General features: G+C 47.5%; 1 protein-coding gene across 1 annotated transcript in view; it reads right to left on the bottom strand.

Moving 5' to 3' along the window:
• MTARC2 (mitochondrial amidoxime reducing component 2) overlaps positions 1–3924 on the bottom strand; it is a 28969-nt gene extending 25045 nt beyond the window's left edge. Inside the window, exon 1 of the mRNA XM_080929802.1 lies at positions 3427–3924. Coding sequence (XP_080785928.1) covers positions 3427–3698 — 272 coding nt within the window. The 5' untranslated portion in view covers positions 3699–3924. The remainder of the gene's footprint in view (positions 1–3426) is intronic.
• Positions 3925–26676: the final 22752 nt, after the last annotated feature.

Here is a 26676-nt window from a genome sequence, read left to right as displayed (position 1 = left end):
GTTGACACAAATACCTGACAAGAAGCAAATGAAGGGAAGACTGTGAGATGCTGGTCACATGGTGCCCACTGTCAGGAAGCAGAGGGAGGGAAGGAGCGAGAGAGAGAGAGAGAGAGAGAGAGAGAGAGAGAGAGAGAGAGAGAGAGAGAGAGAGACAGAGACAGAGACAGAGACAGAGACAGAGACAGAGAAAGAGATATCTAGGACCCTAGCCCATGGGAAGATGCCACCCATAATAATTTAGGACTCGTCTTTTCACCTCAGTTAACTTAGACATTTTCTCAGGAAAAGCCCAGAGGTGATTCAAGATCTCCTTGGCTGTCAACCCTTACAGCAGCCTGTTGGCTTCATATCAGTTGAATTCCCTTGTGGTCCTCTTGTCTTTTCAGTCGCTACAATGAGCAGACATCTGCTGAGCATCCCCTACCGCTTTTAACTTGAGCATTTCATTCTCGGTCCTTACACAGTGGCCTGGGTGTTGTTAGCTACAGAGGGGCTGTTTGGGGTGGTTGGAAGCTGATAAGATTCAGCCCAGAGAAGAGCTGAGGGGCAGAGGTGATGTGTCTGGTATACAGGAGTCTTGTTCGGGGATGGGAAATGCTGACCCCCCACTTGACCTGAGCTGAGAGTCAGCACCCAGACTTCACAGCAAAGCACAGGCAGATGGACCAGTGTAACAGCAGAGCTCAGAATCCCCACAGTAAACAGCGAGGACGTTGAACACCAGTGTAACAGGGAGGCAGTGCCAAGGGCAAGTGAAAAAAAAAAACATCTCACTCAAGTTAAAAGCTAGCTGCCAACTAGCCAGCAGAGTGGGGGTGGAGGAGGGAGGGAGGGCAGGAAGGACTAAGCCCAAGAAAGAGGTGGGAAGGGAGAGGTGAGGAATGGGACGGGTGCTCCCTTTATCGATAGGTGATAAATTCGTGCAGAAGAAATAGACAGCTGGCTTCAGAGAAGAGTGTGAATAGAAAAGGGTCAGAGTAAGGACATTTACAAGATCAAGGAAAGAAGCCACCCCCACAACAGACCTCCTGTGTCACCATCTTCTGGGAGGACCTTAAACACTTCACAGCTCAAGGAGCTGGGTCAAGGTCGAGCTCAGATGGGCTGAGACCACCAGCCAAAGCCCCCAGCAGAAGGAGGAATGGGGCAGTGTGGAAGGTAAATCCAGACACAAAGTAAAAGATTTCTTTCCCTCCAGAAAAACCAGTAGTTATGGTCCTGCCTCGGGCAGAAAACAATGGCTACTAAGCAGAGTTCTGGCAGGCAAGCTTGCTTATGAATATTAATTCCCTTTGATAAATAAAACTCAAACTGGAGGGGGTTAAATGCCTCTCTCAAGGTCTCCTGCTCCTGTGGGCTTCTTATGCTCCTGTACCAAACATTAGCTTCAGAGAAGTGACTACTGTACTCTCCTGGATCTAAATTCAAACCCTCCCAGAACAGGCTGTTTGTGACCCTGAGACATACTCCTCCTGTCCAATACTGTCTTGCTAGACCCACTGGATTCAGACATTCATAGCTAGACCACAAAATCAGTCATAAATGGGCAAACTTACAGGACAGGGTTTAGCCCGATGTCTATCCCATAATCACTTCTCTGCCTTTCCCTCCACTTCAGACCACATCATCCAAAGAGTATATTGCTCCTGTTTAGCATGGTGGTACGGGTCTGTAACCCCAGGACCTGGGAAGCAGAGGCAGGTGGATCCCTGCAAGTTCAAGGCCAACCTTATCTACACCGCAAGTTCAGGTCAGCCAGAGCTGCGTAGTGAGATCTTTTATTTAAAAAAAAAAAAAGATGAGAAAAAGATTGTATTGCTCAAAACAAGAGAAATGACACAGTTCTATTTATTTTATTGCATCCCCCAGGAAGCAGAAAAGCAGGGCAAAGGACACCTTTTCTCTCTATACTACCAATATCTACAGCCAAGCCATGATAATCTTAATGATGGACGTAGTACATCCTGATGATCTGAGGAAACCAGATCTGTTCTGGTTACCTGTGAGATACTCCAGAGTTCTCAGGTGGGAGAGGAAGCTGCGCATGTCTACCTTGCCTCCTCTGGTAAGCACTGTGAGCCTCAGCACCTTTGGGTACTGTACAATACCCAGTACTAGGTACGCAGGTCTTCCCAGCCTCAGGGAATAGATCTTAACCTTCACACTCTAATAAGTTCTCACAATGGCCTCATATAAACCCTTTAATTATAGCTTAACAAGAATACTCCATTCTTGGTGATTTGAGTTCTTCTGGACAGGAATGGGATTCTCACAGAATGACAGTATTTTATCTTATTTCAGTATATAGACAAGTTTTCATACAGTCCAGGTCGGCCTTGAACCCAGATCTACAGCTGACCTGGGAACACCTTTAACTTCTGCCCTACAGTGTAGAGATGACAGGCACATGCCTCACTTAAGGGCTGGAGGATTACTTCCGTTCATTACTTCATGCCCCCTTGGCAAGCACTCTCTCTTACCACTGAGCTACGTCCCCATCCCCTCAGTAAATGATCATTTAAAACAAAACCTCCCAGCTTTGGAAACCTAGGATGCTAATGAGGAATGGAAAATCCTGATCTATAAACTGATTCGGTGCTAGAACTAAACTCACTGCTTTGATTGTTTTCATTCTAACCTCCTTTATGATTATTTTATATCCACTATGTGACTAGCTCTCTACCCTCATCGGGTACCACCCTTCACCACACCCCCTCCCCATTCCCTGCAAACCATATAATTCTGCTCCGTACTCATTAAAGTGGTCACCAGAACGAGAGGGAAGGAAAGGCCCAGTGTTCCTGAAAACATTCAGCCAATGGCATTTTATATTTGTAGTAGTTAAGACAGCTGTACCAACAGTCAAGTTGGTCCTGTGATTCTGTCTCCTCAAAGGGTCCAGGAATGCTCCAATCCACTTTCCAAAACTACTTTAGCCAGAGGGATAGGCTTCGCAGTTAAAGGACCAAAGGTTGAGAGCCCAGAGAATTCAAGCAACAAACCTCAGTTCTGTTATGCAAAAGGGGTGGGATCCAAAATCGAGGCGTTCTGCTTCGATCTAGAACTAAAATTCTCCTCCTGGAAGGCCTCCCCACAGCCATTTTGGGGCTTGCAAGCTACCATTTCAACTTGAACATGCTCACAAATGTGACCAGGGTTACAACTGCTGTCAGCTCTTTCCCATATGTGTGTGAGTGTCTCCCAGACGCTACATCCCCTTATTTTCTAGGTTTGGAGAGAACACAGCTTGCAGTGTTTGAGGGAACTCTTCTCTGGACTTTCTCCAGGCTCCAGCTCACGAAGTTTGCACTCACCGAGGGGCGCCCGGTTCCAGGTCTCACACTTCCAAGCTGGAGATAGGCAAGGCCCCACCTCCCTCGCCCTGACCCATCCCCGCCGGGTGCAGCGTGGGGCTCGGCATACCTGTCGCGCACTTTGCCACAGCGCAGCCCCATGTCGGTGCACTCGGTCTCGCACACCGACACCCCCTTGCAGGACTTGATCGGGTAGATCCAGACCTTAGACACTGTGCCCACCTGCTGCAGCTGCCGGCGCCGCCGGGGACGCGCGCGACGCCAGGCCACGGTCCCCAGCGCCACTGCGGCCAGTCCCAGCGCGGCGACGCCGATCCAGGTGGACCGCGGCTGCCCAGGGAGGCCAAGGCGAGCCAGAACCGTGGAGCTGGAGGAACCCATGTTAAACTACCAGAGGCAGGCCAGGGCTACCAGGCCACGGGGCCGTGGCGGGGCTTAAGGTTCCGGGGAGTGTGGGAGGAGCCAGAGTTGGCGCAGCCGCATCACAATTCAAACTTCTGCTGAAGGCGCGACTGGTGGCGGAGCCTGGCGCACACCCACCGCTGGTAGCAGCTTGGGGTGGTCACTTTCATTTTACTTTGCCTTTGTCCTCCTTTAAGGAGACCTCTCCCCCATGACCCTTCAACCCTCTACACTCAATTACCACTTTGCTCCTAAAAGGAGCGCACTCAGTTGTGCGAGAAGCCGCAGTAACGTGGAGCGGAATGGAGGAATGTTTCCTGGAAACAACTTTGGGGAAGATCGCAACGCTCCTGAACGCGAGGCTTCAACCTCTGCAGGTAGAGACAAGTCGACTGAAGCGGCTTCTGGCTGCGTGACCTGGGGTTTACAGGTACACAAGCCAAGTAAGACAGCCCGAGAAAGGGAAAGGCTTCCAGAACTTACACTAGCTGTGGCTGAGATCAGAATAGAGGATTCTGGTCGACTTTTCTTAGACAACGTTCTAAACAGGATTTAAAAGTCAGGCTTTGGCAAGGAGATAGCCACAAGTTCAAGACCATCGTGGACTATGATAGCCAGGTCCGGTCTCTGAAACATTAATGATTGACTCATCAGTTGAAAGCCGCGCAATAGGTGAAGGTCCCGGCTGCCAACACTGACACCTTGAGTTCAGTCCCTGGGACCCAAGCCATAGGGGGAGGGAACCATTTCTTGGACACACACACGGGGAAGGGGGGAAGGGAGGGAGGGAGGGACGGGGAGAGAGAGAGAGGCAAATAAGTGGTAAAGAATAAATGGAGAAATTGTTCAGTGGTTAAGAGCACTAGGTGCTTTAGCAGAAGACCGAGTTGGACCCCAGCACTTACATAACAACTCATAACTGTCAGCAATTCCAGTTCCAGGAGAGCCAACACCATCTTCCGGCCCCTACAGATAGCTGGAACACATGTGGTACTCAGGCGCGGGCTGGAGAGATGGCTCAGTGGTTAAGAGCACTGACTTCTTCTCCTGAGTTCAATTCCCAGCAACCACATGGTGGCTCACAAATGGGATCTGATGCCCTCTTCTGGAGTGTCTGAAGACAGCTACAGTGTACTTATATATAATAAATCTAAAAACAAAAATGTGTTACTCAGGCACACACTCGGGCAAAACATCCATATACTTAAAATAAAAATAAAATTTAAAAGTGCTGAGGACTTAGAGTTCTGAGCTATTCTGCAGCTTGGACAGTCATCAGAGACGAGGAACCTCCTCTCTGCCTGGGAGAACAGACAGGACAGAGCCCCAACCTCCTAACCCGCAGCCAGCAGAGCAAGTGTGTTTGTTCTCATCTTTGGCTCGTGCTTCTGCTGGGTGACACTAGACCAAGGGAGCCTACCCTTGCAGCATATGCCCCTCCCCCACCTCTCTGCCCCTTCGCTTTTTCTCCCAAAGCCCAGTGACCTCTTCCTAGATCAGAAGAGATCTGAGCTCGTCCCCCACTGTAAGTAGCTATTTGATGAATGAAAGCCAGGCTTCGAGGTTTGACCGATGTCCTTAGTTACGTTGCAAAAGTTTCACTCACCCTAACGACTTTCTTACATAGGATAGGAGTTTGTTTATCTTCAAAGGATGGTTCTTTACATCAAGACATACTCTGCCCGAGGCCTCATGGGGAGGTTATTCTGTCGTCCCCTCCAAAGTAGGGCTAGGCCGCCCACTACAGAAGGGGCTCTTTTTAAAAACATTTACTCATACCAATGTGTGTGGGGGTGAGGGGGAGATAGACAGACAGACAGGCATGTGTGCAGGTACCCTTGAAGACCAAGGAGGATGTCAGATCTCCTGGATGGGAGTAACAGACCATTGTGAAGCATCCAACATGACTACTGGAGAAACATGTTTCCTTCTTCTGAAAGCACAGAGGGGTGTGTGTGTGTGTGTGTGTGTGTGTGTGTGTGTGTATGTGTAAAACCACCTTTCTACTTACATCTTCATGCATTAGCATCTCGTCAGTCACCAGCATCTAAATCTCCTCGCAGGAGTGTGACTTGTAGTTTTATAATGACCCGTATATAAATCACCTACACATTCTAGAGCCTTCCTAATGCTGCGACCCTTTACTGCAGTTCCTCATGTTGCGGTGACTTCCAGACATAAAAATTATTTTATAACTGTAATGTTGCTGCTGTTATGAATCATAATGTAAACGTCTAATAAGCAGGATGTCTGTTGTGTGGCCCACAGATTGAGAAGCACTGTGGCAGAAAGTGAGATTGGTGGTCATGGTGGGGGCGGGGTGACATTAGTGGGCGTGGCGGGGCGGGGTCGGCTCCTTTGCCACTTTGCTCTTCTGTTTGCTGATTCTGTGAGGTGACCCACAGGGCTTTCCAGGCCTCGTTCTCTGTCCCCGGCCTGCACAAGCTTCTGTCAGAGCTCGGTGCTTATAAAGTTGTGGTCGGCACTCCAGTTAGGCCTCCTGACAGGGTACATGTCTCTTCATTTAAAACAGACAAAATTGAGGTTGTGTAGCTCTGGCCGACCTAGGACTCACTAGGTACACTAGGCTGGCCTCTCAAGTTTACAGAGACCTGCCTGTCTCCACCTCCCAGGTTCCAGAACTAAAGCTGTAAGTCATGAGTCCTGGATAAATAAAATAATATTTAATTAAAAAAAATGTTATGTGTGTGTGTGTGTGCCTGTATGTATGTATACTACATGCATGCTTGGTTCCTAAAGAGACCAGAAGAGGACACCAGCCTCCTGTAATAGTTACAGATGGTGTGAGCCTCGGTGTGGATGCCAGAAACTCAACCTAAAGTCCTATATAAGAACAGCCAGGCTTAACCACTGTCCTATCTGAGCCAGCCTTGTATCTCTGTAACGTATCTGTTCCTTTCAATATATATGCCCTGTCCATTTACCAGGCTTTGTCCTAACACTTAAAGTTTAGATACAGTTGTCTGCCCATCTGTGTGACAGTAACAAACAGAAATCCTGGGCAAGACTTGGGGCAGATAAATCCAGGGTGTCTGCATTCCCAGAGGATGTAAGTGTGTGTGTCTGTGTGTGTATCTGTGTGTATATCTGTATGTGTGTCCATGTGTATCTGTATATGTGTCTCTTGTGTGTCTGCATCTGCATGTATGTTTATGTGCACGTATTTCTGTGTGTGTGTGTGTGTGTGTGTGTGTGGGTCTGTGCCTGTGCAGGTGTACTCCATTGTGAGTGTGAAGGTCAGGGATAACTCCGACCATCTCTCCTTACCTTCTGCCTTGAAGCAGGTCTCTTGTTCATCAGTGCTCAGCCAGGCCAATGGCCCTGGAGTTTTTGGCGACTCTCCCGTCTTCACCCCCTCTCACTGAAGCAGGCTGGTGTTACAGACTCACCTTGCCTGGCTTTATGTGGACTCTAGGGATCTGAACTAAGGTCTGTCTGCACACTTGCAAACGTTTTACCCACTTCAGTGCAAAATGAAGCTTTTAGACTGTAGTGGAGAGCTCCAGAAAGTGGTGGGGTAGAGGAAGAAGTTCTGTGTTGCAGTAAATATTAAAAAATAAAATGGCTTTATCTCTCTATCAGGCCTGAGGTCTCACTCCTCAGGCCCAATTTTAGTTTGGAGCCACAAGCACCTCTGGAACCCCTTCTGAGACATCATCATAGCCCAACTTGTCCGCTCAACTCCCTTCCCTTGGTGGTTTACTACCATCTGTTCTCTGCCTCAGTCCTGGGGTGTTTCTATACCCCAAAATCCCACAAACACAACTCTACAGCCCAATAGCTTTTCACTCAGGTTTATATATTCAACTCTCAATCCACAAACCCTCTACAAAACAAGATCACATCAAATAGACAAAGATACAAACTGCTCTTCTGTGTGAGATATTAGACCTATAAAATTCTTAATGTTCATAGCTTTTTAACACCAATCAATCTCACCTGAGTCTAGCTGGTCCTTGGAAAGCTCCATGTTGCCACCACCTTCCCCCTTCATCCTCTGGCCTCCTCCGACCTCTCAGCCCTTTCCACCACTCTCACCCCGCCCAGACACTGGCTTTTACTAATTAAAATGAGAAGGTTCAGTTGGATTCACTTGACTAGGCAGCCCTTCTTGGGGAAGTGGGATTAACATTAAAATACAAACAGCTTCAGGACAATCTGCAGTTCTGTACAATAAGAACAGTACAAGTAATGGCCTGAAGAAACTAAAGGAACAAGAGTGGGACATAGTCAGACCAGGCCCCTTTGCTTGTCTTTGTTAGAATGTTCCAGTACGAGAGATAAGAGTGGGAAAATGAGGGAAGATGGAGATTTAAGTCTCTAAGTATGTCAATATCCAGGAAGCGTGTTGGGAGGTCTCCTGACTGTTCTGGGATGATGTCATGCCAAATTGGGGATAACAGACACGAACTAGGTGACAGGAGATGGTGGCTCCCAGCTCCACAGCAGTCTGGGATGAGTCTGTGGGTGAGCCACACTGAGTCTGAAAACCTGAGAGGCAAGGCTGGCCTGGTGAGAAAGATATCGAGGCCCTATTGAGTATGAGGATCTGTGAGATTTCCAGGAAGAAATGGCTTCCTGGACAGGTAACTTTAACCTGGGCTTTCACCGCCCTGCCAGGATGCCCTTGTCCTGGTGACTTTTAACAGAGGTGCCACCTATCTGTCATCTTTGCCCATCTCTTGTCTGCAGCAGCAGCTGAGGGGAAGCTCAGAACTGCTACACACTAATCCTCTTTGCTTTTCACTGGTTTTTGGTTTGGTTTGGTTTGGTTTAAATGATGGGGAGAGAAAGGAAAGAGCAAGAACGTGTTTCCTCACTGAGCACATGACTTCAGGCAAGCTCCCTGCAGTCCCAGCCCTGCTGCAGGCAAGACAGTGACATTAGTCTGTAGTGGTGGCCATACAGGCTACCTCACAGGCCCTAGTTTTGAACTGGAAACATTATTAAACATGGTGCAAATTTTTAATAACTTATTTATTTTTATTTTGTGTACATTGGTATTTCGCCTGTTTGTATGAGGGTGTCGGATGCCCTGGAACTGGAGTTATGGACAGTTGTGACCTGCCACGTGGGTACTGGGAATTGAACCTGGGTCCTCTGGAAGAGCAACAAGTGCTCTTATCCTCTGAGCCATCTCTCTGGCCCCTACAATGCTATTTTTTAAAGGAGGGAGTCATGCTCATTCTACACTACTGTCACAGGGTAGCCTTGTCATTCCTAGTGGGTTGTGTGTCACTTCACCAAATGTGTTTAATCACAGTGTCATTAAGGATCAGACCCAAACTGATGATCATGGGAACAAAGATAACAGAGTTTTACAGTTTAACAATTTGACTTGGGATGAGGTGTGTCTTAGCCAGGGTTTCTATTCCTGCACAAAACTTGACCAAGAAGCAAGTTGGGGAGGAAAGGGTTTATTCAGCTTACACTTCTGCATTACTGCTCATCACCAAAGAAAGTCAGGACTGGAACCCAAGCAGGTCAGGAAGCAGGAGCTGATGCAGAGGCCATGGAAGGATGTCACTTACTGGCTTGCTTCCCCTGGCTTGCTCAGCTTGCTTCCTTATAGAACCCAGGTCTACCAGCCCAGGGATGGGACCCCCCACAATGGGCTGAGCTCTCCCCACTACTTGATCACTAGTTGAGAAAATGTCTTACAGCTGGATCTCATGGAGGCATTTCCTCAAGGGAGGCTCCTTTCTCTGTGAGAACTCCAGCTTGTGTCAAGTTGACACAAAACCAGCCAGTACAATGTAGGAGCTCAAGTTTGAAAGCCATCAGCTGCCTTGTGGGGGAGGAAGCTGGGAGAGCCATCGAGGAAGACTGAGAACTCACCTCAGTCCAGAGTCTGCCTTTGACCCTTTTAGGGTGGAAAGTCTGGCTTTGCCATGTCAACAGTGGATTGGCCCTAAAGACTCTAACCTTTGCTAACAGGTCCCGTGCCCTGTGTATCCTCAGAGAAAAATCAGCGGTGTGCCCTGGAGTGGGGCAGCTCTAGTGTCATGTGAATGGGAGTCACTGCCTCCTCCCGGGAGGAGGAGGGCACATTGCTACTCTGTGAGACCAGGTTTGTGGTGAGGACAGCTGGGAGGTGGTAAGGAGCGCTAGGCTGAGGCAGCGGCCTTCCTTGTCTCCAGGCTGTTGCGGTGATGGTGTTCTAATTTACTTTCTGTGATTACGTTAAAACACCCTGAACCAAGGTAACCCAGGGCAGAGAAGTTTCACTTTAGATCACAATTCCAAGTTACAGCCTGTCTTGATCAGGGTTACTATGGCTGTGATGAGACCCAAAGCAAAGTGCTCATTTGTTTACACTTCCATGTCACTGTGCAACACTGAGGAACGTCGGAAATGAACCCAGAGGCAGGAGCTGATGCCGAGCCCCTGGAAGGATGCTGCTTACTGGCTTGCTCCTCGTGGCTTTCTCAGCCTGCTTTCTTATAGAACCCAAGACCAGCAGCCCAGGGATGGCACCACCCACAGTGTGTTGGGCCCTCCCTCATTCATCACTAATTAAGAAAATACCCCACAAGCCTGCCTTATGCCCTACAGCTCCATCTTATGGAAGCATTTTTCTTAATTGAGGTTGCCTTCTCTCTGATGACTTACCCTGTGTCAGTTGGACGTAAAACTATCCAGCACACAGTCTATTCTTTCAGAGAAGGCAGGAACTGAAAATCGTTCACCACATCACATCCACAGCCAAGACCACTAAAAACAGGAATGCACTCTTAAGTATATTCTTCCCACTCTAGTACAGTCCAGGACCCAAACCTAGGGAATGATGCCACCCACAGTGGGCAGAGTCTTTCACATCACTTAATTAATAGGAACCCTAACCCCCACAGACATGCGCATAGACTATCCTAATCTAGAAAATTAGATACTCTCTTCCCTGGTGATACTAGCTTGTATCAAGTCAACAATTCAGTCTAACCTCAGAGAATGGGGAAACAACACAGGGTCCTGTCTGCCAGTTTTGTCTCATTGATTTAAGAATTTTAAACTAGAGTTTGGCAGAAATAATAATAATCATCATCATCATCATCATCATCATAAACCAGAGGTGGGGGGGGGGGGCTGGAGAGATGGCTCAGCAGTTAAGAGCACTAACTTTTTCCAGAGTTTTTGAGTTCAATTCTAGGCATCCACATGGTGGCTCACAACCACCTGTAATAGGATCTGGTGCCCTCTTCTGGTGTGTCTGAAGATAGCAACAGTGTACTCACATACAAAAAGTAAATAGTAAATAAATAAATCTTTTTTTTTTTTTTAAGTCAGGGCAGATAAGTGAGAGATGTCAGCAGTGACCAGAAGGAGATGGGGAAGTTAAAAAGAGAAAGTCATGCTGTGTGAGTTAGAGGACAGAAACACAAAGCAGGTGTGTGAGGGAAAGGACGGCTTCAGAGACAGGGTTGTAATTGGAAAAGGGAGAGAGGAAAGGTCCCGCTTTCCGAGTTAGAAAGCAGACAGACCTAGCAGGGAACATCAGTAAGTGAACTGCATGGGGGCAGGGGAAGGGCTCCTGGGGCATCGACATACATGTATATTCCACTAAGGGACTGTTAGCCTGTTCTCTCGGCCTGTCTTAGGTGCGTTACTTTCCACCATTGACCTGGTAGTTCTCTCGACGCTGTAAGGGTTTTTCTCCAGCAGGAAAGCTCCGGCTGACCCAGGTGTCTGCAAAGGGGTTACTGTCGGCTCACTGAGCTGTTTGTGTTGGGGAATGTTAGCTGGTATCGCGAAGGAGCTCATCAGCCAGGGCTATGTTTCAGGAGAAGGAGCTGGCCCACGTTGTCTAGCACACGGGGCCTTGAAAGAAGCTGGCTGAAAATGGACTTCTGTGTATCCGCCCATCTCTAGGGACCAATAGACTGCAAGCCCACATATGAACAACAAGCAGCTGCCCCCCCTCCCCCCAGGGGGAGACACTGGCTAGAGAGTCGCAGGTCTGCCTCCTGGTTCTGAACTGAGCCCAGCCCTGCGGGTCCCTCTGCTGGAGAGAGGAGGAAGGGCACGAGGGGGTGGGGGAAGGACACAGGAGATAAACAAGCACAGAACAGAGCCACACCGTGCAGTGGAATGTGGACTTTATCCAGCGGATAGGAAAACAGAAGTAACGTTATCAGTTGCTAGTAGACAAAGCAAGGCAGAGGCCTGGAGACCTGGGAGGGAGGGGAAGTTCACTTCCACCCTGAATCTGAGCTCTAAATCCAAACATTATTGGTTCACATATTCAGAAATAAAAAAATATTTTTTTAAAAAAATATTCCTCGAAATGATTCTACCTGTCTTAAGTCATGCAGTCACTGGGTTCTGGGTGAGCAGATGAGGTGGTGGATGGCCTTACAGGCTTCCGTCTGGAAGGTGTCTCAGAAGATCTCGAGTCAACAGCTCATGTCAGAAGATGTGTTAACAGGCAAAAGAGACTGTAATTAACTCTGCTTACACTGCTCTTTCAGAGGACACGGGTTCAATTCCCAACACCCACATGGAGGTCCACAACATCTGTAACTCCAGTTCCAGGGGACCTAACTCCATCTCATGGCCTCTGTGGACACCAAACACATATGTGGTGAACATCATACATAATACATACATACACTTGATGTGGGTGCTTGGAATTGGACCAGCATCCTCTGGAAAAGCAAGAAATGCTCTTGACCAACCGCTGAGCCATCTTTCCAGCTCTACACATTTGTTTTCATTGAAAATGTCTACCTTGTCTCGAAAACTCACAATATCTGGTTATATGAAGTTCTGTCTATATTTCTCTGCCCCAGTGCCACCCCACCACCTCCTAGGCTCCAGCTCTCCTTCCCAACTTAACCATGACTTCCCTGGGCCTCAAGGAGCTGAAGTGTTGGGCTGGGGTTTCCCGGGCTGTTGTGGCATGCTTCCACCAGGGGGCACTGTGACCAGAGCTTTGGAGGGAAGGGTGGGGAGGAAGTGCTGTGAGCTAGTTCCAGGGGGAAGTGAAGGAAATGCTCCCTTCCTTTCTGGCCAGTGAGTCCTAAGGAACAATTTCAGCTCAGTGAAGAGTCAGACCTAAGAGGCCCTTGAGGATAAGTGTTTTCAAAGAGACCAAGAGAAGCGAAGCTACAGGTCAATTGACTATGCTCCGGACACGTTAGAGACCCTTTGCAGTCTGATGCTCTCTGACACAGAAGGGACTGATTGACCCTTGAGGCAATTTCAGGTCAGAAAGGGAACAGATACACAGATACAGCACAGGCTCCCACAGCAGCCCAGACACTAAGTGCTCCAAATGGCCGGTGATCTCTTGGAGTCGTTCACTAACTCTCTCCATCTGAGAGGAGGGAGGAAAGATAGAAATCAGAATCAGACTACCCTGAATGTGCAGCCCTGAGGAGGAGAGCGAGGAATGAGCCAGCCAGGGAGTCAGCAAGATGCAGAGCCTCATCAACTGAAGGCACAGTAAAATGTCAGTTTGTTAAATAAATGGTCCAGGAGTTTGCTGGGTCTTCATCTGTGTACAGGAAGGCATTATTTTCCACTTCACATCCAGCTCAGAACTGTGCGACTTAGACTGACAAAGGTCAGGGACCTGACCTCCAGCCAACCTGCTCAGGGTGTCCCCTGAACTCCTCCATTGTGGTGGGCTCTGTGGCTTTGAGTCAAAGATTGCTATCTGTCAGGGTTCAGAGCCCTGCTTCCTCCCAGGTCGGTGGCTGCTTTTTCCTGGGTTTGTTTTCTTTGGCTACTGCTGGGAGGTTTGCTGTGAGATGCTTATTGTCACAGAGAGAAGAAAGGAGGCTGGGAAGGAATTCTGTGGAGGGAAGAGAAACTGGGGGTTGGGGTACCCTTTCCAAAGCATGGCATCTTTAAGGTATTATCAATGCCTGTTGGTAATTCCCTACAACCTCTGCTTTCTTATCCTAAGGGGGAAAACATACAAAGGGTTACTCAATACAAAAATTATAAATCATACAAAGCATTAATGCATGGTTAATCACTGCATGACTTCTGCTTCTCAGGTCTCTTTGTTCGTTCGTTCGTTCATTCATTTATTCATGTGTTTCTCTTGTAAGCAACTTCAGTATGCACAACCAGGTAATAACACAGGTAAAACCCATTCCATAACACTCAGTAACAAGTGTTGGTATTATCTTAGTTGTTTTAATATGGTTGGTTTTTGTTTGTTTAGGGATTTTTGAGATTGATTTTTATTCTGTGTGTGTGACTGTTTGCCTGCCTGTAGGCATAATGCTATTGTGCACCGTGTCCAGATTATCCTTGCATTATTCAAATGCTGATTCCTCTGACCCCAATTCTGGTTGCAGTCTGGACATGGTGTTGTAACACTTATTTTAAGAATCTCCTGGATCAATGTTGTGAAACATTGCTCCCCAGTTACCTCTGATTTGTCAATAAAAGCTGATCAGCCAATGACAGAGCCGAAGAAAGAATAGGGCTGGACTTCCTATCCCATCCAGGGGAGGGAAGGAGAAAGAGGAAGAGAGGATTCAGTGGGAGGAGAGGGTTGAGGATAAGCCGTTGTAACATCTGAAGCAGAGACAGCCAGATCAATGCTAAATACATGTATCTCAGGATAGATCAATAATTGATCAGTTATTGTGCCATAAAGCTGATTGAATAAATCTAATAGTGTGTCTCATTTTGGGAACTAGCCAGGGTAAAGGAAAAATATCACTTATAAAATTGCATTAACGCCTGCCTGTGTGTGCGTATACCATGAGTGTGCCCTTGGAAGGTGTTGAATCTCCTGGAACTAGAGTTATAGATGGCTGTGAGCTGCCATGTGGGTGCTTGGGACTGAACCCTGTCAGGAGCCATGAGAATAGGCTAAGGCTAGCAGGTGGCCTTCCTGGAGGTGACATGCCACTTTTGCCTGGTCTCTGATGGGTGAACTCTGTGAGGCAGCATCTCAAAAAGATTTCATCTCAGGATTGCGTTTTGCAGCTGATTTGCCTGTCCTGTTGTTATTAAATTAATACAATAATCCCTGGACATCAGCCCACCCTATTGAGCAAGATCTCCTGCAGACCAACATAAAGATGAACTTTCATGAATTAATGCTGTTTAGATGAATCAACGATTTTATAGAATTCCCGATTTGATTCAAGTAATTTTAGGAAGAGAACTTTTAGAGATGGTTTTAGTCGCTTTGATAGAAAGATGTAATAACATTAGAAGCAAGAATAAAATGTGTCTACTCTTCATAGTAGAGTAATTAAAGTCTGAATGATAAGGAATACAATGAGCTTTCATAAATTACATGAAAAAGGGAAATAGACTTGGGATATATTTGTGTTCATGAAAACCTTTAGGTCCATGGATAAAGTCTCAGTTGTGTTCTGTGATAAGGCAAGGCCATGTAAAAACTGTTGCTTTAAACTTATAATGAGAATGTCAGGGTGAAACACTGCTTTGAACTTAATATCAACATCCTTCTGTAACTCCCATTTTATGTAACACTTTAACTCTGAGGTAATTTTCTAAGAACTTTTGTCTAAAAAGGTGTAAAAGGCCAGATGGCTGGGCCCAACCAGTGCGTGTGTGTATGAAGGCATAAAAGCTATAAAAAGCTAAAAGCAATAAGTTAAAGGTGATGTAGCCATTTTCCACTTCATTTGGTGTGTGTGTTTCTGTGTGAGTGACTCCCTTCTTTTCTGGTTTACACAGAGTTAACCAGCCAAGTCAGCAAGGGGCTCCTGGCTCTCTGGCCAGAGAAGGGAGCACTAGCAATAAATCCCTTACCTATTTTTCCCTCCCCCAACTCCCCACCCCTATATCCCCAACTCCTCACTGTTAGCAACAAGTGTCAATAGATCCTGAAGCTTTGGCCTCAGATTAACTTAAATTCAAGGTAGGTGTATATTATTACAGAAAGCAACCCTACTCTCTCAAAAGACCAAGTCTTGCCCCTGCTGACACTCTTCCCCTCTGTCTCCCTTTAAAAGAGAACCAGAGCTCTAGAGCAGAACCCAGCTCCTCTGGAAGATCAGCCAGAGCTCTTAACCACCAATCCATGTTTCTGACATCGTGGATTCCTTCCCTGAAACTATAAGCCCAAATTTGTCCTTCTGTAAGTTTGTTCATGACATTTTATTGTAAGAGCAGAAAAGTAGCCAACGCAGCATCTCAAGTTCTGTACCTGTGAATATGTTACTGTCTCTGGTAAAAACGACTTTCCTGTGACGGTGAACCTAGAGAGCCTGATTTAAAGCATATTCTGCTCTATTCGTGGCATATTATATTTGTGAATTATATTTATTTTATTACATGTTTATATATAAATATATCAATCTATTTATATGATATATAAAAACACATATTAACAAGGGTTTCCATAAAGGAGAAGAAACAAAAGAATTGAGACCAGGTGCAATGATGGCCAGGCACACACAATGATGAAGCCCCAGGGTTTGAGAACATAGAGGGGCCGTGAATCAATGATCATGTGCTTCAGAAACACATATGGAAAAAGCACAGATATTCAGAACCAAAACACCCACTCCTAAACAGCAGCCACAGCTAAGCCAACAGGGATGAAACTAAAGCATGAAAATCTTTTTTTTAACTTTATTGGATATTCTCTGTATTTATATTTCAAATGTTATACCCCCCCACTCTCCTCCCTCCTCCCCCTCAACTTGTTTCCATGAAGATGTTCCCTCTCCCAATCACCCTCTCCACCTCAGTGCCTTGACCAATGATGATGATGTTGTTCTTCCCATGAGGGTGAAAATCTTTCAGCTCCTTCAGTCCTTTCTCTAGCTTTTTTATTGTGGTCCCCATGTTCAGTTTGATGTTTGGCTGCAAGCATCTTCATCTGTATCTGTATGACTCTGGGAGAGCCTCTGAGGAGACATCCATGTCTGGTTCCTGCCAGTAAACACTTCTTGGCATCAGCAATAGTGCTTGAGTTTGGTGGCTGCCTATGTGGTGGTTCTCCAGGTGAGGCAGTCTCTGTAGATCTTTTCTTCAATCCCTGCTCCTCTATTTGGATTTGGCCTTGTGTTTCCTCCCCTGTTTTGTTCTCCCTTCTAAGAAGGACTGAGGCATCCACATTCTGGTCTTCCTTCTTTTCGAACTTTATAAGTTCTGTGGATGGTTTCTTGGGTATTCCGAGAGCTTTTTTTCTGGGGGGGGGGGGGGACTACTATCTGCTTATAAGTGAGTACATACCATGAGTTTTCTTTTGTGACTGGGTTACCTCACTCAGGATGATAGCTTCAAGTTCCATCCATTTACCTAGGAATTTCATGAACTCATTGTTTTTGATAGCTGAGTAGTACTCCAAGTGTACCACACATTCTGAATCCATTCCTCTGTTGAGGGACATCTGGGTTCTTTCCAGCTTTTGGCTATTATAAATAAGGCTGCTATGAACATTGTTGAGCATGTGTCATGCTCATAGATAGATAATGGTGCTACTTTTGGGTATATGCCCAGCAGTTGTATAGCTGGGTCCTCAGGTAGCACTATGTCCAATTTTCCAAGAAACCGCCAGACTGATTTCCAAACTGGTTGCACCAGTTTACAATCCCACCAACAGTGGAGGAGTGTTCCTCTTTCTCCACATTCTCTGTCTGTCCTGAAACTCACTTTGTAGATCAGGCTGGCCTACCTCTGCCCCCTGCTCCCCTGTCCCTGCCCCTAAAACTAACCACCACAGTGAGTGATTAATATATTCTAGCTTAAGATGTGAGAAGAGAGAGACAGACAGAGAGAGAGAGAGAGAGAGAGAGAGAGAGAGAGAGAGAGAGAGAGAGAGAGCGCACTGTGGGTGCTGGCATTAGGACGGCTTCTACCCCAGCGATGGCACCACCCACAGGTGACAGGAACCTGGCGCATCAATTGCCATGGAAACAGTCAATCATTTCCAGAATACACGGGTTCAGAAGCCCACCTCCACCTGGAAGCAAATGACATCACTACCCCCATAGAAGACTGAATCCCCTCCCCTTCGCTCTCTCTTCTTCTCTCGACCCTGACCCCTGTCACTCTATTAAAACCTCTCCACATGGAGCCGGGTTGGTTTGGTGGGGTTTGTCTGGCCGAGAGCTGAGAAATCTATTCCCAACAGTGGGTTCTCTAGGAAGCCTCCTTGGCATAAAGACCTTGATCTCTGAAATCAACAACAGTTGCCTTACCCTTCCCTCCTCCTCTCCTTCTTTGCCTCATCTTTTCTCTTTTTTTGTTTGCTTTCTGAGAGAAGGTTCTATGCAGCTCAGGCTGGCCTTGAACTTACAATGTGGCTGAGGATAGCCTTGAAGCCCTATCCCGATGCCTCTACCACCTAAGCGCTAGGATTGCAGGCAAGCGCGCTCCTCCCCCATCCGGCTACACAAGAGTTTTTTCAACAACTTTGGAGAAACCACCTTGGTGGGACCACAGTTTCTCAAATGGGACGCACCATGCTGGTTGGAAATGCCAGTGTCAAGTCACTTGGACAACCCTCATAATGTGTGGCATGGGATGGAGAGGCTGACAGCAGAGGGGAACCATGTTGAGGCTAAGGAGCTAGCTTGCCTGAGGACCAGAGAAGAGAAAGCCTTTTAGGTTCCACCTAGGAGGAAGGTATGACCCAGAAATCAGGGTGGGAGCTATCTGAACCCTACCTATGCACCTCCGTCCACTAGTCTGTCATTTACATCCAGAAGAGATGTAATGTCCTTGGGCTGTCATGAGTGTGATGAGCAGACACCAAGCATTCAAAAGACCCTGGGTTGTTCTGAAGGACACCCATTCCCCAACACACACAGCCCACCCCACCGCAGGCACCAAGTGTCCCCTCAGGAGAATTCAGATGGAGCCTTCAAGTAGAACCCAGTGCCAAGAGATGCCAGTAGGGAGACTGTGTACAATAGGCTTCTGCCTCCCTTAGGGGGGCTAAGGTCAGGGTCTGGGCCAGTCATGTGATCATCCAACTCCAAGGTAAGGACAACAAGAAGCCGGAAGCACTGCAGCTGCCTCAGAAAACCGTGGGCCTTTCCCCCTCCCTCGTGCTGCTGGCCCAGCCTAGAGGCATTGTGCACATTAAATAAACAAACAGCGGGATGGGCCTCAGTTCAAAGACTTCACCTCTCTTCCTCTCCTGTGGCAGCCCTGCTTCTGCCTCCTCCACTACTCAGGACACAGGACAGCCATTCTCTGTATCCCTCCCTTTCTATCAACCTAGTGCTCTCTCTTCTATCCCTACTTAGTTGTGACCCAGGCTATCCCTGACCCATGAGACTAGGAGGGTCTTCTCAATCCATGTTCGGGATCCCATGGTCACCCCTTCTCCTCTTTGGACCCCGTCAAATATTCCCTACCCTGCTGACCGGCTTCTTTCTGGAACTTCAGTTTCTTCCTGCACTGTGCCTTGGGCACTCTGGGTTTGCAATCTCAACATGGCTGCCCTCTACCCTCCTGCATGTTTTCTCTGACAGCTCCAGGAAGGTCTTCCTTTGCCTGAGCACCTCCCCAAGGCTCTCTTATCCTCTGTCAGACTTTCCCTGCTCTGCACTTAAAGCAGGAGTCACCTCATTTGCTTTGTCCCTGGTGACTGTCAGTGCTTTGTCACCTGTCTTTGCCATGACTCTAATAGGAAGCCCACACTATGACCTAGGTTACTGTGGGGTCATCAAAACCTGTGACTGGGTGTGGAGTTATGAGAGCTACTTCTCAAGATACAGTGCCACAGTGGGTTCAGCAGGGGCCCCAAGCAGACACTCACCTTCTAGACATCAGACCAGTCTAGGTTCCCAGAAATTCTCAGAGGAACCTTGAGCACCTTAAAGAACCCAGTGGTAGAGAGGTCAACATCTGGCTCACTAGCCCTTCCTCTCAGGACTGTCTATACTGCTCAGTCTTTGTTGAAGAGATAAGAAAAAGCTAAGGTATGTTTTCCTCTCACTTACTCTGTACTTCATGCTTCTGACAGCAGATGTGTACATTCTTTAGCTGCCACCAATAAGTGAAATTCCATGGCTCAATTCCATTCTGATCCTACTGATCTGGATTGGCTCCCTCAGGCCCAGGTGTTCATCCTGAGCCTCCAACCCAGACCCTCACTGTCAGCGGTAAGCACTGTAGCAGCTATATTCTGGTTAACCAGATATAACACAGGGTTTGAAGAGTCAAAAAAAAAAAATCACTGGTGTGTGGATTCTTATCTTAATATGTGCTCTGTGAAGCTGTGAGTCACCAGCTGGATGCTCAGGATAAGGTTGGAAGGGTCAGCATAGAAACTTCTGTCTCCATGGGGTTGGAGGACACACCCTTTCAATACAAGCCTACACTCCCCAAGTCCTCGCTGTTCAGGGATTTTTTTTCTTTCTAGATGGCATGTCTAATAATTAACTCAATTCAGTCAGTCACTGTTTCCTCCCCAGAGAACATGAGTTGGCTCTGACTGGTCCAAGTTTCAAGTCTCAGATTTTTCTTTTCAGGACCAGCTCCCATCCAGAAGCCCACCCAGAATCCCCTTGTTACAATGTCAGATGCTCCTGGTACTCGGGGATTCAGAATGCAGTGACACCCTGGAAGTCACATAGGTCTCAGGTGCCAGTATCAGGAACCAGGATTAAAGGTCAATTATGAGAACTGCAGATGTGCTTAGCTCTTCTAAGGTTCTGGAAATAACCCAGTATTTTAGGAGCCTGAGTCAGAAATTGAGAGTTAGACATCAGTTATACATTTGCAATTATGTTGTTGCTACAGTGTAAATATATCTTCTCTAAAGTCCAAGGGAGCCATTAAGAAGTGATCATGAACAGGGGTTGGGTAGAATCAGGTGTCTTTTACAAACGGGCTTCTGTCTCCAGCCACATGAAGAACAGGGTCATGTCATCATCTGAAGAATGACAGCAACAGGGGCCAACTGAGGGTCCCTCCCCCCTGAAACTCTGTTAGGGCTTTACAAGCTTAGCCCTCCTCTCTGTAAACCTCTGAAGGCCTCCTCCACTGCTAGGTACACAGTGCTTGCCAGACTCCTCTTCCTGACCCTTAGCCCTAGCTCCCTGGTTCTCATCCCTTGTGGACATCTTGCTGTTGCTGTTCGGTCAGGCCAGACAGCACACAGGACAAACCTCCCAAATTCTCACAGTTTCCCACTTCAAAAGGAGTAAGAGAGTTTACTGACATCAAAGTGTCTGTGGGAGTTGGGGTGGGGAATTTCTGCTGCTGTGGGAGTCAGGTGGAGATCTCTACTGCAGGCTCCAGATATTTTCTGATGACATTCTTAGTTTTCAGACCAATGGAAGCTGGTGGCATGATTGATTAATAATATATCCCAAAGGGTTACCTGACTGTCAAAGCAGTGTTAGGTCAGATGTAGAGGTGAGAGATAAATCTACATTAAAGGAAGTAAAAATAACCCAGGAGAGCGTTGGCTTTGGATCTGCAACATTCCCATTCCCTACAATAAGTTTATACAACCATCTTCAGGGATCTTCAATCCATTTGGGCATACCTAGGACTGTCTATGAGCAAACCCTTGAGGTCTAAACAAGGGTCTTGCTCTCTCTTCCAGTGTCCTGCATCCCAGCCAGCAACCCCTGGTGACAACATCACAATTATTCAGAATGACTTCTCCAGTGGTATTAGCAGTGACAGTAGGGCCTTGCTGGGAGCTAGCTGATGCTCCTGAGCAGGGTTGTCTAATGGAAATGCCCAGGGCCTGCCTGCTCTCCATGTTGAACAAAACGAGGATGTGGATGCTCCAAGGTGTGATTGAAGAGACAGTTTTTTATTGTAGATATGAGGGAGAGCAGAGGCAACTGGAATTGTCCTGAGCAGGGCCAAGAGAGGAGAGCAAGGCGGGGGGGTGGCAACAGATGAGAGTGAAAGAACCAAGAGAGGAGACAGCAGAGAGAGAGAGAGAGAGAGAGAGAGAGAGAGAGAACTCGGAATGTCTGGGTCACAGAGGGATCAGAAGCTGGGAGAATGGAAGCTAAGCCCCTGGGCTGGAGAAATGTAAGGTAGGGGTGTGGTGAGAAGAGCTGAGAGGAGCTGCACGTGAGCCCGGGACACCAGTGTCAGCTTTGGCATGTACCTTACTGAGCAACTTCTTCCAGGTTTCTGTATTTTATATTGGGTTTGACACTGAAGGAGAATCAAATACAAATCTGGTCCTGGGTGTGTCCACAAGCTGCCTTTAAACTACGCTATAACGAGTGGGACTTGGTGGTGCACGTCTCTAATTCCAGTCTTTAGGAGGTGGAGGCAGGAGGATCAGGTCATCCTTGATCCATAGAGAGCTTGAGGCCAGCCTGGGCTATATAAAAGCATCTATAGAAAGAAAAACAAAACGGAAGAAAAGGGTCGTTTATGAATTTCCTTCCTCTTTTTCCTTCTTCCCTCCGAGACCCAGCTGCACCCGAAGACCTCACACTGAGAAGCGTGGGAAACACACAGGAAGATGGCGTCACCACGGCCTTGGGGTGTGAAGCTGATCAGAAGCAGAGGCTTTCAGTTTGACGAGCTGAGCGACAGGAGTGGGTGAGGCAGCCTCCCTGGCAGAGACAAACGTCCCTCCTGCCTGGGACTCTTGGTCAGGATAAGGAGCTGAGGATGTAGTCTGGTTGGGGAAACAACAAGTCTGAGAAAAACAATCCAGGCACCGCCCCTTGGCGGGCACAGGCTGCCAGGACCCCATCCCTATTGTGCTGCTTCCTCCCTGGGGCCCAGCTGAGAGCCGGCCACTGGCTCTCTGATTGTCACTGTAGCCTTGAGAGCATCTTATGAAGTCAAGGGGAGGGGGCAGAGTAGGAAGTGGCCACCTCGAAGAGACAGCAGATAGGCAAGGATCAAAGGACAAGAGGCTTTGTAGAGGAGGCCGGCAGAGCGGCTGGCAGCTACAGCCAGCTCCACTCCAGCCTCATTGTCCTACAGGGTACCAGGCCCAGAGAGGTACAGTCCAATCAGAATCACACAGCCAGTCCTCTCCTGATTACTCTCAAGGTGCTCAGATCACTTCCTGGAGCTGAGACCAGGTAGAAGTGGGGCTTCTCTTTGGGGACAGTATACTCAAAGTTCTCACTCACATCCAACAGCCTGACAAGTGTCCCAGATGACCCCTTGGCCCAGGGTCTCAGAGAGCCTCCAAATCATGGGCTATTACTCCACTTCCTGAAGGTGCATGTCCTTGCCAGGATAGTTCAGGCCAGGCTGGAGTAGACATGCCCACCTCATCCTGAAGGCCAGGCAGCTTCACGGCTCCCTGTGTGCTGGGCTAAGACCTGGGCAGGTGGGCACAACAGCTCAGCTTCTTTCTTTGCTCAGTCCTGCTTGCTTCTCCTGGGAGGTGGTTCCTTATGTGCTTCTGTGCTAGTTTTATGGCAACCTGACACAAACTCAAGTCATTTGAGAGGAGGGAATCTCAATTAAGAAAAAGCCTGCAGATCTCTGAGTTTGTGGCCAGCCTAATCTACAGAGCAAGTTCCAGGACAGCCAGGGCTACATAGAAAAACCTTGTCTCAACACCCCACCCCAAGATGCTTCCATAAGATCAAGCTAAAGGTAAGCCTGTAGGGTGTTTTCTTAATTAGTGATTGATGAGAGAGGGCCCAGCCAATTGTGGGTGGTGCTGGCCCTAGGATGATGGTCCTAGGTTCTATAAGAAAGCAGGCCGAGGAAGCCACGAGGAGCAAGCCAGTAAGCAGCACCCCTCTATGGCCTCTGCATCAGCTCCTGCCTACAGGTTCCTGCCCTGCTTGAGCTCCTGTTTTGGTTTCTTTCAATGATGGGTTGAATAAGCAAAAAAAAAACCTCTTCCTCTGCCTGCTTTCTTTCTTTTGCTCTTTCTCTTTTTTTTCTTTTTTTCCTTTTCTTTTTTATGCCATGGTGTTTTGTTGCAGCAATAGCAACCCCATCTTAGTCCCCAAGTGTCATCATCAGGCCATGAAACCCCAGAGGGCGACAATGGCAGCGACATCTGATGTCAGCCCAGCATGGCACCATCAGTGGAAGAGATGGCTTAGTAGCTAAAAGCATTTGTCATAAAGCTTGACAAAGGATGGGCTACATGGTGGAGGGGCAGAACTGACTCCCACAAGCTGTCCTCTGACCTCCATGAGCACAACACAGTGCACATGCATACATGCACATATATCAAATAAATAAATACAAAAACAAAACATTCTAAAATAAATGCACAGCCGAAGAGGCTCCAGGTAGGTAAGGAAAATGTGCTTTTCACTTTTTGCTCTAGTCTGTGGCTGAGTCCTGCTTGTCATAAGCAGTGGATCCCTGAGCCCCTCCTGAGATCCCAGGACCTGAGAAACCATCCTAGGGCTCTCTACAGCACAGCCTGTTCTGCATCTGTCATAGTCAAGCCACAGTGTCCTGAAATAAGGTCAGTGACAAATGGGAAGAAGTTTAGGACAAAGTCCTTCCTCATCTGGGTACCAAGCTGAAACTAAAAGCCCCAAGAAAACTATGTGGAGAGATCTGAACCTGTCTCCTGTTGGTCTGAACCCACCCACCCCATCCACCTCCTGCTATTCCAGCAGGCTAGTTCTCAAGCAAAGAGTCATCTGGGTCTTTCATCCAGACTAGGAACCTGCACCAGGCAGGCAGTGTGTATCTTTCCTCTTTTCCCTCCCTCCTTCCCAAGTTCTGCCTCTATTGAGATTTCAGCCACAGTCAGTCACTCCTCCCACAGGAGGGGGAAGGACAGCTAAAGGAAAGCACAGTGCTGTAAGTGTATGATTTATTCTATATGCCAGGCTGTTGTATGTGCATGTGTGCGTGTGTGCACATGTGGATGAGTGCTGCCTATGTGCCACTGTGTGTGTATGTGTGTGTGTGTGTGTGTGTGTGTGTGTGTTATGCACACATATGGGCAAGGTGCCTGTGTGTGTACATGCATGCATGTGTTATACACATATGTGGGACATATATCTGTGTGTGCACATATGTGTATGTGTTATGCACATGTGTGGGCAAAGTTCCTGTGTGTGCACATGCATGTATGAGTTATGCACATATGTGTGGGCAAAGTGCCTGTGCGGGTGTGTGCAACCTGTGATATCACAGGAAGATATTGTGTGTTATTCCTTGTTCTGGCATGCTCCATCTTATTTAGTTAAGACAGGGTCATCTCTCACTGAGGCTGGAGCTGGGCTGGTAGCCAACAAGCTTCAACAATCCTCCCTCAGCCCTCTACAGTGCTGAGTTACAGGCTCCTGAACAGTAACTCTCAGCTTGTTATGTAAGTGCTAGGATCTAAGCTCAGAGCTTCATGCTTACATAGCAAACTCTTACCCACTTACCCATGAGCCTCCTCTCCAGCTCCTAGAGTAATGGATCCCAGGGTCCTGAGCAGGCAAAGTTCCCCTGCTTCTGAGCTCTCCGTTCTGTGCCAGTTCAAGGTTCTTAATACACTCTTTCCCAATAAGCCTAGGGAGTAAATACCGCTTGCTCTTCTTTGCAAAGGAGACAAAACAAACCCTAAAAGTCACGGAAGTTGGAGAGTGTACAAGGTCACTATCCTAGAACATTGGAAGCCAAGTTGTCTAATACTAGCACTGTCCTGTGACACATGTGACTACTTGCAACCATGGCAACTTGGGTACATGGTCCCTGGGAATGAAAAAGAGAGCAAAATGACCAGTCAATTGAATATCACCTACAGCAGGCTGCAGCCTGGGTGGGTGTTTGCAGGAGTGTCTTCCCAAAAGGGACAGCTCCCAGTGAGTGTTCAGAAGTGGGACTCTGGGAAATGGTGGGTCCTGAGGACAGTCTTCATGGGGGTGTTTGAACCACATGGATCTAGTTTGATGGTATTAGAGGTCTTGGGGAGCAGTAGGTAGGTTTCTGGAAGAGTATATAACTTGACCCTGCTCTGTCTCTCAGCTTTTTGGCTACCAGCTGGGTTAAGGGGCTTTTCTCTGCCATGGCCTTCTGCATTTCTATCTGGCCACAGACATGACACTTACAGAGCTACGGACTGAGACCTCTGGAGCCCAAGCCAGTCTTGACTCCTGCAGCTTGTTTCCTTAGACATTTTGTTGCCAAAAACAAAAAGAAACAAAAAAACAAGCAAAAACTGAGCAAGATATCTGGACAGAGCATTATAGCCTTGAAGGGGGTCTTCCATAATGTCTCAAGTTTTCCTCTTCTCCTCCTCTTTCTTTTCTTCTCCAGATGTGGTTATTGAGAATGAAATTGAGAGGGACATAAATGATAAACACCCAGCATGGTCCCAGCACCTCATTTCTGAACTTGAGGTTGTGGACACTGGCCTGCAGTGTGAGACTCAGAAAAGGAAATGAACAAAACCAAGAAACCCCTCTCTCTCTATGACTCTGGAGGTATCAGGAGCCTCAGAAGAAAGGAACAGAAATAGTTCTGATTCCTGTACCTAGATCTGTGGCCAGCACAGCAGATGGGAGACAGGGCTCTTCACCTCCATGAGTGGTCCATAGACCCAGTTCTAGGAAAACACAGGGAGACACATTCAAGCAAGATTTTGTTTAAAAGAGTAAGAGTTATGGGAAAGTTCCTGACTAACTTACATGCCCCTATCTCCTCACCAAGCTGTTCAAAGAGATACATTTGTAAACATGTTTCTTTAATGGGCAGTTTCTTGTTTAAAATAAGTGAGGTAATCTCACCACTTGTTTTGTTTTCTATTAAGTTTGATAATTGTATACATGAACAAAGTGCCTTCTCTCTCCAGTCAGGGTTTCTGTATGTAGTCCTGGCTGTCTTGGAACTCGTTATGTAGACTAGGCTGACCTGGAATTTAGAGATCCTCCTGCCTCTGCCTCCTGAGTGCTGGGAAGAAAACCTGGGTTGTAGGCTCCCTGATCGGGCCACTCCTGTCCTCTACTGGTTCCCTTCCACTCTGTCACTGCTCCACATTCTCTCAGTACTGTTCGCCATTGCAGCAACTTTAAATGTCTCCCAACGAAGTCTCCGTTATGAGTAAGAGAGTAAGTCCCAGAAGGAAAAC

Source organism: Micromys minutus (genome assembly GCF_963924665.1).
Source record: "Micromys minutus genome assembly, chromosome: 1".
Taxonomy (NCBI): domain Eukaryota; kingdom Metazoa; phylum Chordata; class Mammalia; order Rodentia; family Muridae; genus Micromys; species Micromys minutus.
Note: the sequence above shows the minus strand (reverse complement) of the source record. Positions and strands in the feature narration are given on the sequence as shown.